This window comes from Seriola lalandi, unplaced genomic scaffold (genome assembly GCF_002814215.2).
Source record: "Seriola lalandi dorsalis isolate HSWRI2012SDOR001 ecotype SW California unplaced genomic scaffold, Sedor1 jcf7180002054942, whole genome shotgun sequence".
Taxonomy (NCBI): domain Eukaryota; kingdom Metazoa; phylum Chordata; class Actinopteri; order Carangiformes; family Carangidae; genus Seriola; species Seriola lalandi.
Genome location: NW_019525493.1, coordinates 322,795 through 336,754, shown reverse-complemented (window position 1 = coordinate 336,754; position 13,960 = coordinate 322,795). Strand labels below are relative to the sequence as shown.

General features: G+C 39.9%; 1 protein-coding gene across 2 annotated transcripts in view; it reads left to right on the top strand.

Annotated features, from left to right (window-relative positions):
* myo6b (myosin VIb) overlaps positions 1-13,960 on the top strand; it is a 36,314-nt gene extending 22,354 nt beyond the window's left edge. The window contains exons 24-33 of one of the 2 annotated variants that reach the window (XM_023393790.2): positions 596-686; positions 1,959-2,109; positions 3,465-3,673; positions 3,786-3,864; positions 6,498-6,658; positions 6,799-6,849; positions 9,066-9,169; positions 10,969-11,103; positions 12,102-12,320; positions 12,476-13,960. In XM_023393790.2, coding sequence (XP_023249558.1) covers positions 596-686; positions 1,959-2,109; positions 3,465-3,673; positions 3,786-3,864; positions 6,498-6,658; positions 6,799-6,849; positions 9,066-9,169; positions 10,969-11,103; positions 12,102-12,320; positions 12,476-12,675 — 1,400 coding nt within the window. In that variant the 3' untranslated portion in view covers positions 12,676-13,960. The remainder of the gene's footprint in view (positions 1-595; positions 687-1,958; positions 2,110-3,464; positions 3,674-3,785; positions 3,865-6,497; positions 6,659-6,798; positions 6,850-9,065; positions 9,170-10,968; positions 11,104-12,101; positions 12,321-12,475) is intronic. The other variant, XM_023393791.2, reaches the window with a different exon arrangement.

The window sequence follows — 13,960 nt, the reverse complement described above, 5'->3', positions numbered from 1 at the left end:
CCAAGTTATTGATTTCCACCATTTAACAAAGTGCAGGCTGGTTTCTGCTTATTTGTGTAAAAGCATAGAGTGAAATTGCATTACAGTTATAGCAGAATATTGCCTCTGCTTGACCACACATTTCTTGCATAACCTGAGACCTGAGGAAATGTATGTTCCTGGTTATTTATTTCGTTCCACACTTCACCTTATTATTGCAATTCCATTTGCGCATGTGTGTTTATGTGTGTGTGAGTGAGACAGAGAGTGTGTGTGTAAAGTGTATAGACAACATTCTGCACAACTTGTTTTTGTGCATGCCTGATCAGTCAGTACCCATTGTAGCAGTTTGTAATAATGTATATTATAATCTTTCAGGTTGCTTATTCTCATGGCTTTACAATATTTATCTTTCAAAATAAAGTTTTTACTATTGAATTTTATATTTTATTTGAATTGAAGTGAGCATTTGACATGGTATTCGCAGAGCAGGATTCTCGTACCCTTAAGAACAAGTATGCAAATTACATAAGAATCGAGAATGCAATCATTTCAAGTTGTGCTCGTGTGTGTGTCCATTATAAATAAATGTCTTTTCTTTCCTCATCTTCAACAGTTAGGAACAAGATGAGTTACAGAGCTTTGGCCTGTATTAAGATTCAGAAGAGTGTCCGCATGTGGTTGTGTAAGAAAAAGCATAAACCACGGTGAGTCTCCCCTTGCTCCTTTAAACCAACCGACACACACACACACACACACACACACACACACACACACACACACTCAAACACACATGCATCATTTTTACCATCTTTCTGTTTGTCTGTGCCCTTTGCTCTCTTATTTTTTTCTTTTACCTTGTACTCTGTGTGTGCTTTTTATTTTAACGGATTCACGCTTGGTGGGTTTTGATGGCTATCCCACATTGTGCATTTAGGAGTTCAAATCAATCCAGAAAGTCATCTGTGGAGAAATGATGTCTCACTGTACTGCTTTGGGAAACACCCCGTCTTGCTGTATTGGATTGCATTTGGAAACGTGGCTCTTGTGAAAGCGGCCATCCAGATGATGGGTTTTCAGATACATGTGGAATTTTTTTATACATTTCTAAAAGGAAGAAACTGATTGATCTATTTTTTGTTTATAACTAAGACTGGTAGGAAGGTACCTAAAGGTATCCCTGAAATGCATAAAACATTTACAAGGGCCAAAGGGGTTTTTTAAATGAATCCACAGCACGATGCAATGTATTTCCAAGTGAAACTGAATATGTGTGCAGAATTTAGTTACAAAAGAAGCTTTAATTGCTCATATTTATCTTTCAAAATAAAGCATGGCTTGGTGAATACGTTGCCAGAAATATGTTGCCATACAGAGCTGTAGAGGAGGAGTTGTAGAGGACTGTTGGCCTACACGCAAACCCACACCCAGTGAATAATAAGACAACCATGCATCCATGGAAATATCAGGTTTTGTCAACTGACATTCAGACACACCTCTGACCCTTGATATTGTTCTGCTAGCTACTACAACATAAGCTGTTGGCCAAGCCATTTTTACAGTACATGGTGGGCAGGGTTAGCTTGTCATCCAAAATCACATTTGATTGGAATTATTTATGTTTCTGAATAATGTATGTTTTCGATATAAATCATCAAAAATATTTTTATCTTTTACAGGCAAAGAAAGCATCAAAGTGACATCAATAAGAGGGATTTAGATGTAAAAATGCTCAAAAAAGATTTTTGGACATATATTTGGCATTCAGTAACACACAACTCAACAGTCAACACAATTTCTATTTGGAAATGTGAAAAATGGAAAAATTTGTATTTTATTTCACTTTAATTAACTAATGCCTCAGTTGCGCTTAATCTAACTTATTTTAATTAGTGTCCATTTGAATTAAACTCTTCACATGCTCCAAGTAGTTAATGACATGTTCATATCTAAGTTTGTGTTTTTCTCTTCTCTCATAGCATCGATGGTATGGTAAAGGTTCGAAACCTGAAGAAACGCATGGAGCGGTTCAATGAGGTGGTAAACGTGCTGAAGGAGGGCAAACAGGAGATGGCCAAGCAGGTCCAAGAGTTGGCCGCCTCTATAGACGCTCTGCTAGCCAAGATAAAGGTGAGTCATTGATAGGTGTTCGAGCAGGCCTGACTGTGTTCACATCTTTCATAATAACCAAGGATTATTGCTCTGCTGATTTTTAAGCTGCTCATGTCAACAGTTTTTCAAGTGCTTTGGGCAAGATCTGCAATCTGAGCAATAGGGCGTACATGAAACATTTTGCTTTTGTTTATGCAGGGAAGACTTTTCAGAGCACATACCTGGCCTTAAGCATGGCTGCTTCAGATTTGTGTGCTCCCCTGCATTCACACCTGTAGCTCCCTGACACAAAGAGTCTTCTCCTATTGTACATTATACCTTTTCTTAAGTGTCCTTTTCTCATTTCTTTCCCTCAGAATCAATATTTTCAATCACCTCAGATTAAAAACAAGAGCTATGTGAAGAAGACACCCTCTCCTCTCCAATAATTTAATTTACTGCGGCTCTTTTGCTAAATTCTCAAACTTGGTTAGTGAAATCCCAGCTCTCCCTGTGCAATAAGCACCATCCTTATTGGACCTTCAAGGTACATCAAAACATCACAAACACATCCACAAGCTATCCAGACAATAGTGTTGATTACCCTGATATTTTGTATTGTGTAGTCAGCTGCATGCAATCAACAGGTATGATTGGAGTGCTCATAGGTTCCTCAAGGTATCCTGATTGACACTGATGGCACCAGTGACTCCTGACCCTTTCTATCCCCTCTGTCGCAATCACCATCTCCACCTCCCCTGCGTTCCTCTGTTAGCCTATTAGCAGCTCCACTGTGGACACGCATGGCGCCGTGAGTGCTTAGAAATCGCTCATGGCATGGCATCTCTGAGTGAATAATACATGAGATGCCACTGGCTGTCATTCAGGCCTCTTTACATTGGGGACAAGACCTTGTCATCTTCCCCTGTGCAACTCTTAGAGACTCAGTGTAATGAAGCTTCACAATACAGTGACCTCTTCTAACCCCGCTGATTGTCTGACAAGTATAGTTGGGAATTGAGCATTGTGGCTGCAGTTTGCAAGTGACAGGCTCAGTGTCAGTCAGTGTCGTCCTTTCTTTCGCCACATGGGAAAGTTGTGCCGTGGTTACAGTGGAGGGTGTGCCAAGTCAGGGCGACTGCACTCGGTGTCACCTCCTGAAATTTTCCCTGAAAAAATGTAATTCAAACAAACTCAGAAGAGCTTGTTAAGCATCCTGTGGGAGTTTCAGCAGATAAATACTTTGTAGTAATAAAGCAACCCGTGGCTTTGAACTCCACTGAGGTTTGAGGCTGATAACTGAATCAACAGTTTGATGAAGAAATGAAAAGTAGGTCCTTATTTTGTAACCATGATTTTATTTGTGCCGTTCTGATCCTTCTTTTGACACCTAGGCCACAGTGATGACCTGGAAAGAGATTGACACAGAGTACCAGGGGCTGGTGAAACGCTCAGAGCAGCTGCTCTCTTCCATGCAAAAGAAGAAGCAAGAGGAGGAAGAGAGTGAGAGGCTGAAGCACATCGAGGAGGAGATGGAGAAAGAGAGGAAGAGGAGGGAGAAGGAAGAGCAAAAGCGCAAACAGGAGGAAGCGGACAGAAGGATGTAAGTGATGGCAAGGGGAAGATAATTAGGAGGTGTTTTAGTAAATGTAATGCTAGATTGTTTGAGACTATAAGATGTATAAGATTCTTTTTCTTTTCTACAAATATTTTAGGAAAGCAGAGATGGAGCTGAAGAGGAAGCAGGAAGAAGAGGATAGAAAAAAGAGAGAGGAAGAAGAGAAAGTTACACAGGTGTGGAGCGCCTTCAATGTGATTTTTCATTGGTGTACCATTGTACTTTTGGTTGCAATCCTTGGGACAGAAGTATGGGAAGATGAACCAGCACATGTTTTTAGACTCAAGACTTGCAGTCTCTTCTAAGCGTTATGTGCACCCCACAGTGAGGTAACTTGCCTAACCCTAACCCCAACCCTACTCCCCTGCAGGGACTCAACACTCAACCCCTGCCATTATAATCATTTAAGAAAGATGGTTTCCTAGACCTAATCCTAGACTGAGCAAGACCTTCATTGGGTCAGTTTCCACAATAAAATGTGTAGTATTGTTTCTGATAAACTGAACCATGTCACTGAATTCTAATGGTTTCTCCCTGTTTCAAGAAAATAAAATACATAAGAAATAAATACATAAAATAAACATTTAATAAGTTTACCACAGAAACATGTTTTACAGAAAGAGAGATTACGATTGAAAAACATGTCAGCAGAGTTCAATCAATTAATGAAATATGTATTTCAATATGTTTTTAGAATGTGTGAGTGTGTACATAATGGCAATAGAGCTAAAAACAACCAGTCAATTGATGGAATAGTAAATAAACAGAAAATGAATTTGCAACTATTTTGATAATCGATGAATAGTTTGGATTAATTTTGGAGTAAAAATTACAAAAATTCATTGGTTCCAGCTTCTTCTGGTGTTCTCTGAATGTCTTTATGATTTTGGACAAAACTTTCAATGAGCACCTTCACTGCCTTCTGACCTTTTTGTAGATCAAAAGTTTGATTGATTAATCAAGAAAAATAATATTAACTGACAATGAAAATAAATTATAGTCATTAGTTGCAACCAAAATGACAACAACCAAAGCAAATGGAGTGGGGCGTTCAAGGAATCTCCAACATCAGAGACTTCAGAATAAGCATTGCGTTTAGGAGCTACAGTACAGGACATATTCACCTCTCAAGTGACATGATTATAATGGATTACAACTAAACTGTAACTGAAACAATATGGACTGTGAGTTGTTGTTTAAGACAGTCTCTGCTTGCAGCAGCATAACAACTTAACTCAAAGGAAATTTCATGTCTCTTGAAACTGATTTTCATACATCATCATACTGAGCTTACAAATGAATCCCATGGCTTCCAAGGATGAAGTATAAAGTAGGCGTGTTTTGTAGTTAATAGACGGAAAAAATATCACCAACCACCAGTACAGTTCTCGTGTTTCCTCTCTGACTGATCTCCACTCCGAGTGAAACATTCATTTATTCTTTGGTCTCCCATGGAAACAGCGGGGTCATGACATTGGTCAGACTCCCAGAGGGCTTTCCGCAGGGTCTTGATTGATGATTCCTCTTCCTGCCGAGTTTCCCCTCACTGAACTACTTTCTCCCTCCATACGCTATCCTGTGTTGCATTATCGTGCCTTTTATTCTCATCTACACTGTGTCGCCTTAATCCCTCTCCAACTGTTATACATGCTGTCCTTTTTTCTTTTTAGCTGTGTGATTGTTGACACCAGGCTGTCATAAGCCATGTTACTCAGGAGACTCTTTGTAAAGTTTGTTTATCCCCAGCTGTAAGGCTCAAAGCTGCAGCAGTAAACTTTCCAAAGGTGTCTGCTGTGACTTCAGTGGCATTTTACTCTGTGTTCTCTGCTATTTTCTGCTGTGTCAGAAAAGGTTATTCTAGCACTGTATTTTCACCTCTCGAAACTTTGTATCATGGTGTCTTTCAACCTAACCTTATTTATGTTATACCATCTAGTCTTTGAGCCTATGCTATCAATTGTAGGCTTCCCATGTGTTATCCTTATCGTTTTCAGGAGTATAATGACTACTGCTGGAACATTTTTTATGCCTTTTTTTCCAGGATCCACTTGTGAGTGAATCAATGCATCTCACAGGCCTTGCACTGCAAACAATGAATATGATTTGACTTATTTAGGAAATGTGGTCAAAGAGAGAGAGAGTGCTGGGGATCAATCAGGGATTTAGGGTAAAATGTTGGCATCAGAGTTTTTAAAAATTGCAGAACATTCATATTGAAACAATCACAGTTATTAGTTTTGGTTTCTAATGCTGCACTCTGGTCATGTATCACAGCTGCTGGTTGGACCGTTCTACAGTATGAATAATATACTCTTAACTGGAAAGGTCTTCATATTTAAAGCTCCTCAAATAAAAGGATCCATTGTAGACTTCATTAGTGGCCTGCTATAAGGAGATAGATGGATATACAGACTATAGATAGAAACATATATTAATTGATTCATTCATTTTTATATATATATTCCCTCTCGATGCCCATTGCCCAGGTGCTAGCGTTATTAACAGATGTTTCTGTTCTATAAAGTGTAAAATAAAAACCTGTCGTTTGAATCTGGGTTAAACCTATCAAAAATGTTCCTACTGATTGTTGTTGTTGTGTCTAGACAAAGACTAAGTCTTTATCAGCAGCCATACAACCTGGATAAATATGCCTAATCAGGCTCGGGCAGCAGAGCAGAGCTCTAATTGTTATGAAGGGTCTAGCACATGACAGCATTGGTATTAAGACAGGATCTAGATTTTTGTAGATTTCCTGAAGTCACATTAAGCACGGAAGTGTTGTGGTGTGTGTATTTGTGTGTGTTTACAGGCGGAGCTGGAATTCCAGCTGGCTCTGGAGCGTGAGGAGCAGGTCCAGCGTGCCACTATAGTGGAACAGGAGAGAAGAGACAGGGAGTTAGCCATGAGAATCGCCCAGAGTGAGGCGGAGCTGATCACTGAGGAGGGGCAGATGGATGCTAGCCTGCGCAGGTATTGTATATGTGAACACAATGCTCACCTTTGCATGATACATACTGCCCTTGTGCACAGTGAACAAGCAGTGTTAAACTCAGCATGCGTGTGTGTGTAACTGCGTTTCTCCTGTTGTCTCCTGCTGTGTTTTCTCCCAGAGATGAGACTTTTTCAGATCTTCCTATCTCCTCATCCTCAGCCAGAGCCGTGTAAGATATCAGTACAGCTTTCTGTGACCGCCCATATCCATGCGTACCTAACACCAACAGTAATCACTCCCTCCCTCACTGTCTGTCTTAATCTCTATCATAGTCCTAAATCTCTCAGCTGCTTAATATAGATGCAAGATTATACCAGCAATGCAAAGCCAACAGAAACAAATCTTCGACTTTAAGAAATCAGCAGTCAAATTTAGATGAATGGTAGGTGTTATTTTACATTTGCATGAATCATGAGATGTGCCATTTAGAGGATAATTATGTGTGATCATTGGATGCTTAAAAATCAGCACAGCAAATCATAAATGAGAGTTGGATCAGAAAGTGCAGTATGTGATCTTTTTATATTTCTGATCTTAATTGGCTCTGCACGAGTCTGCAGTGTTGAAAGCTTGTCTGTGTCCTTTGCAGCACTAGTGAACAGCACAAGCTCATGAGCGTGAAGATGTATGTGATTCCCTTTTTTCATACGTTCATTGTTTACGGATTTTTACATATGCATAACTTTAAGTCTGAGTAAAATTTAAATGGATGAGTTATACTAAAATTCACCCCCTGTACAGTTTTCATGAAGGGGAAAATTACCTTTAGATACCAAAATCATTTTTTGTACCAGGCTGTTAACATGTTTTATTCTGCTATAAAGTTGGGCATTTTATCATGAGACTCTTTGGGGATAGACTTGCTTCTGGAGCCATCCTCAAGAGGCTTTTTGAGGAAAGTTTTTTGGCATTTCCATGTTGGCTCCATTTTTCAGCCCTGCAGGTATCCGCATGAGTTTAATGTACCATACTCAGTAGCTGTGTTCAAAATCACTCCTTATTCACTCATTCGCTACTCCCTATATAATAGAGATTCTGTCGTTTACTCCACTCTGAGCAGGCATTAACTAATCATTGCCAGTTTGCATCATCACTGGCACACAACAATAATTTTTGCACCTATAGATATATACAGTAGATAGTGCTATATGTAGTGAATAGGAAGTGATTTTAGACACAAGTTTGTGCCTGACGATTCTCATCCAAATACACTATATAGTATAGTATACAGTATATAAACTACCTTAATCTTCATTTGAACTCGGATACATTCTCATAATCTGTGGCACTGAAACAACTCAGCTCTGTATTGAAGCCAAAAGAAGTTCTCTCAAAGCCTGCGTGGTCCTCATCTGCGGGTCCACTGAGCACAGAATTACATTTGATCAAATAGCTTGTAATCTTGTCAGTGTTGGTTCAGGAATCCAGGGGCCACTTTGCATGTGTCTCCTGCTACCCCTGTGAGTCAGCTGACCCCTGGCAACCAAAAAGAGATCTGTGGCAAAAGAGCAGCTCCAAAGCCACGTGTGTTGCATGTGCGCCCCACAGAGCTTAAGCACATGGAAGCATGCATGCACTGGAAGTAGACACACTGGCTGTCATTGCTGGAATAGTAGCCAAGACCCCGGGCTCCCTCCACCTTCTTCTTCCCTCCAACTATCTATTTCCTGTTCACTTACTGCCAAAAGCCATCACTACACTTCCACTTCTTTTTTTCCTGCCTGCAGCAGAAGTAAAGCCTCAGCCCTGGTTTGTCACCGTCACACACTGGCACATGTCTCAGCCAGAATCAGTTTCCTCTCTCTAGTCAGTATGAATAATAAATGGCAATGGTAATCTGGCTAATGTTTCGTAGATCAGTAATCCTCTACAGTGAGACATTAGCAGCTATGCCGACTGTAAATAGAGGAGGTAAGTCCTTTGTATGATTGAATTAGCAGCTTCAGCTCAGCAGGGAAGCTGGAGACATGAGCCCAGACCTGCCACAGCAGCCGTTTAAGTAGCTGAAAAACTGTGACATCAGTTTGATTTATATATTAATGTGCTTACTCCTTGTTTTTCAGTAATCTTACATTCCGTTAACATAAGCCCAGAAAAAACACCCAAAGTGCCAGCAGGTGTAAGCTGGCATCTGGCAAATTGTAACATTGGAATGAAGGAGTAGGCTGTTAGGATATGGACAAACTCTGCTCCTCAGTTTCCCTGCTGATTGGCCTCTAATGTGAATTTAATCAGCTGAGACAATGAGGAAGGTTTGAAAGAAATGCGGACTCTGTTTCACCTTGTAACAATCTGTCACACTGTACCTATCTGCACGCTCACCTTTTCTTTTCTTTTTCTTTTTTTTTCTCCCTCTCACCCATGTTCATCTGTTCCGTACTGTAGGGGTCCTCAGGTACAGGCAACCAAAGCTGCTGCTGGTGTGAAAAAGTATGACCTCAGCAAGTGGAAGTATGCTGAGCTGCGAGATGTCATCAACACTTCCTGTGGTGAGAAATCCCAAACACACCCAAGTTCAGTATGATGCTGACGTTATCAACAAAACAAACAGTGTGTGACATCTGTTTCAGATGTCACACACTGCTGCTGGTTCAGCAGCACTGAACCAGCTGCTACAAACATGTCAAGGTGGTAGAGCTCTTAGTGACATGCATGACACATCTTCCTTTGCCCTCCTTCATTCCAAAAATGTTCAGCACACACATTAAATAATTCAGTAGCAGCTAATGTTTTAGCGCTTTTGTTCCCAAAAAATGTGCGGCACCATCTCCGTACACGCAAGTTTTTCATCTGCATCTTGCCTGAAAAAATCAAAAGACCAATGTGAGGACGTTCCCACAGCTGCTACGGCTCATCAGCGTGCGTTTTAGGGATGGAGAAGGGGAAATTATCACCATTATGGGGGATGGCAGACTTCTGCTCTCCCTAGTCATTCCCAGCCAACCCTCTCCTCAGTCAGCATGAAAAGCAGATGCCTTTCTGCTGGCTCCCTCGCCGACGCCTTTAAAATTGCACTGTATACAGTACTCTGATCAGTGTTAGGGACTTTGATATCCCCTGTGGGATTTCAAGGACATCTGGCTAATTTTTTTGAACCCATTTGCTTTGGTGATGCTGGTGGTGATACGAAAAGCTGAAGTCTGACTGGATATAGTCTTATGTGCTCTAAAGTATTGTATGTTGTGAGCGTTTTCTTTATATTTCATTATAGGGAAGAAAATACACACTGTAAGCCCCCAAAGCTCCTTATTACACTGTGTTATATTGTTAATTGTATTTTTATATTTTAATTAATTGAAATTAAAAGCGTCATACAACTTTTATCCAATATACCACGCTTTATTCCCTGAATGTTCTCAGCTAGTTTGTCTTCATGTGGGTTGTGTTTTAGGTTCTTTCTGGTTTCTTTATACACACACCACCAATTAGTCATGTGACTTCCAAATAACCAAATATTGTAAACAGTATTCCATGTCCATTTCTGACAGAAAACAATATGTCCTCATAAAAGAGCAAATATATACAAAAAAATATAATAAAGATGTCAGTGAATATACAGAAGTACTGCCAGCTTTTAAAAATATCTTTATAAAGGAGTAGTGTGCCGTTTTGGGAAATACACTTATTTATTATACAGTAATTTACTTTCTTACCAGGAATTTATCAAGAAGATTGATACCACTCTTATGTACATTAAATAAGTCAATGTAATTACAGCAAGCAACCAGTTAGCTTAGCTTAGCTAGCATAAATACTGTAAGCAAAATCCACCTTCCAGCACAATTAGTTTAATCCATCAATGAGCAAGCATGTGGTTAGGAGACAGGAAGGGTTTAATTAAAGATGCAGTCCAGCAGTATGGGAAATTTAGGATCCAGTGTATTTTTTGAGTTTTAGCCATACCGGGCACTAAAAGTCAGGTCAGGAGATCTCGTCCTCTAATACTTCAGTTTTGACAACTCTTTTGTCTCTTGTAAACACTCCCAACTTTATAGAAATTGAACACTTAGTCATTGAACTACTCCTCTAATTTTTTTAAGAGATGCGATTACAATTGCTCTCGATGCAAATTTCTTCATTTCAAGGTCTTGATATCATATTTTACTTGTTCAGAATTAGACTTTGTGTTGAAAAACAAATGATAAATGTAAAGAAAATATCTTGACACCAGTCTACATAGGACGAACGTGCTTAGTCATACTTGTGTGTTTCACATCTCTCTTAGTATTTCACCCTGTTGCCATCAGTTTTTGCTTGTTGTCTCACCGGTGTCATGTTGTGTGGACAGACATTGAGCTGCTGGCGGCCTGCAGAGAGGAGTTCCACCGTCGTCTGAAAGTGTATCACGCATGGAAGTCCAAGAATAAGAAACGCAATGATGACGGAAGTGATCAGAGGGCTCCTAAATCTGTCACTGACTATGGTTAGTATAAAACTGCTCCCAGTATTTCTCATTGCTCTAAATTAATCTCATTGTATTGCTTCACCTCTGGATATGAGCACAAATCTGTATACTCTCATATTCAGCATATAAACGTGCTGCACATTTACAGATGCGCGCCTCACCCGAGCCACATTAGGTTACAGGTGACAGATGTTTATTTTCTCCACTTTCACCTCTCGCTTTCAATGGCAGGAATAAGTGACTTGCACAAATAGCCTGCCTGCGTTTTCTAACCTTCAATTAGCCGATGAAACGCAACGGCCTAAAAATGCAGCCGCCTTCTGTTTGGCTCTGTCAGAAATATTTGTTCTAATTAGCAAGTAACTGCCAGCCATGCCATGTCAGGTTGTATGACAGCTCGCTGCTCTGCTCAATTCGTTCTCAGCTCAACCAAGCATGGTTTGTGCTGCACTCACACACATGCACAAATGCTGTTTAGCTGCTCAAAAGCTTGCTGGTGCTCTGCGTTTCCCTTCTATTTCATCTTTAAAAACATATATTAAGTTTGATGGAGAATGGGAACATTAGATTCACTGTTGCTTCTACTTTTACTATATTTACTTGCCTTTCTCCTTTGATATGATAGCTCCTGAAAGCCGTACTGGCTGCGCTTTGTTCGCCTTATATTTGGATCCTGTTCTTGGCCTCTGCTGATACAGCAGGGGTTTTATCGGGGCCATTTCATAAGAGGCTAAAAGCTTCTTTACCTGGCTTTTCCATGTGGTATTTACTTGGGCATTTCCTGGGTCCTTTTTGATCTTGTATGTTTTGAAAGTTTTAGACTTTGTTTTCTGCACAGCTCAGTGTGTTTTCGCTGTTATTAAAATACATAAAAACATGAGTTTCATTTATTTGAAACCAAATGACAGATGTTTTGTTGTGAATACTCCTTCCTGTAAAGCTACTCTGGAGATCTCCAATTTCAGATCGAATTCTTGAATGTATTTGACACACACTGTCTCTCTGTCCCTCTGCAGCTGAACAGAACCCAGCTCCTCCGATGACGGCCCAGCATCAGGAAGTGGCCATGAACCGCCAGCAGCGATATTTCCGCATTCCTTTCATCAGGCCCGCTGACCAGTACAAGGACCCCCAGAATAAAAAGAAGGGCTGGTGGTACGCCCACTTTGATGGGCCCTGGATAGCCAGACAGATGGAGCTTCACCCAGACAAACGGCCCATTGTGTTGGTCGCAGGTGAGTCAGCAGCTTTTGCTTTTGGTCTAATTCTAGCAACATCATCTCTAGAAAATCAGATTATTTTTGCTTTATTTCAGGGTTGCAGAGAAGCCTTATTTTCACTGTAAAATCTTCTGCCGGTAAACCTCTGTCCTCATTCCTCCACCACTCAGGCAAAGACGACATGGAGATGTGTGAGCTGAGTCTGGAGGAGACGGGCCTGACCAGGAAGAGGGGGGCAGAGATCCTGCCCAGGCAGTTTGAAGAAATCTGGGAACGCTGTGATGGAATTCAGTACCTCAAGAAAGCCATTGAGAACAAGCAGGCCCGCCCCACATACGCTACCGCCATGCTCCAGAGTCTCCTCAAATGAACCAGAGCAGCACACAACCACCAGCTTAGTCCAGAAACATGACACTAATACACACAGTCAAACACAAACAGGGCAGGGCAGCACAGTGTACCTGGGATGAAAAGAAGTTTCCACAGAGGAAGATGCTGAATCATCTTCCTTTTAACTACCTGTATGTTGTTAAGTTTCACTTTTTATATCTTTATTTTGCAGTGGAACACCTTATTGGTGTAGGGTTAGCATTTGTGTTCAGTCTTCTTCTCAGTCTATGCTTGAATGCAATATCCCACTGTGAGGCCTTAAAATGCAATATCACTGCACAACACCAATAAGTCTTAATTGGTGCATAGCCTGTCTACAGTAACTGTCAACCTGAAACCTTAATGGTCTGCAATAAAAAACTTGACTTTTAGAGAAAATGTGTAGAGACATTTAATGGTGTCTTCTCTTTCAAGTCATACATGATAGTCGTATGAATATTAAGACCATAATTAGCATTCAGTGTCTATAAATACATCTGATTTGATTAGAAAGAATTGAATTTTTCACACACATGCAGTTTTTCTTTCTGTACTTAAATGTGACAATCATGTATAGAAGGTCATACAACTAAGAGAGAGAAAAAACGTTATATTTATAAAACTTATATAATCTTATACTTTATTTTATAATGAGTAAAATATAAAGGATTCAAATATTATTTCATCCTCTATGTACTACAAATGTGACTACATCAAATGGAACAAAATTCATGTGGCTAATTCTTGAATCTTTTTCTTTCGTGTAGTTGAAGAATGTATTTTTCTTCCAGAATAACCTTTTAAAAAATATTTATTCATTGGAAGAAGTGCTTATACCACCTTAGAAGTCTTGTCTTTTTATCCATCCATCATTTTCTCAGCTTACACTCACACTTTTGTTGACTGCTGAAATCCTTGAAAAGTGACACTCTTTTGTATTGTTGTTTATTTGATATTCAAGAAGGGAAGTGTAGAAGTTTGTTTGCAGTTTTGTGGCTTTGGGGTTGTTTTACAGACAATAATGTAATTTGCGTGTGTGCTTGTGTTACGTGTGTTTGTTCAAGTAATATTTTATGAAGCTGATTATTTGACTCCTCTGTTGGTCGGGTTGTGAACATTCCAGTCATCTCATTGGACAATCAAACACTACATTTGTTTAGACTCACAACTATTTAGTGAAAAGATACAGTCAACTGTAACTAATGATTCATATGTTCCCTTTTTGATTGTCTGTTGTACTTTGGCCTTTGCACTGGACTAATTTAGAAAATAAATGATTGCCCCCA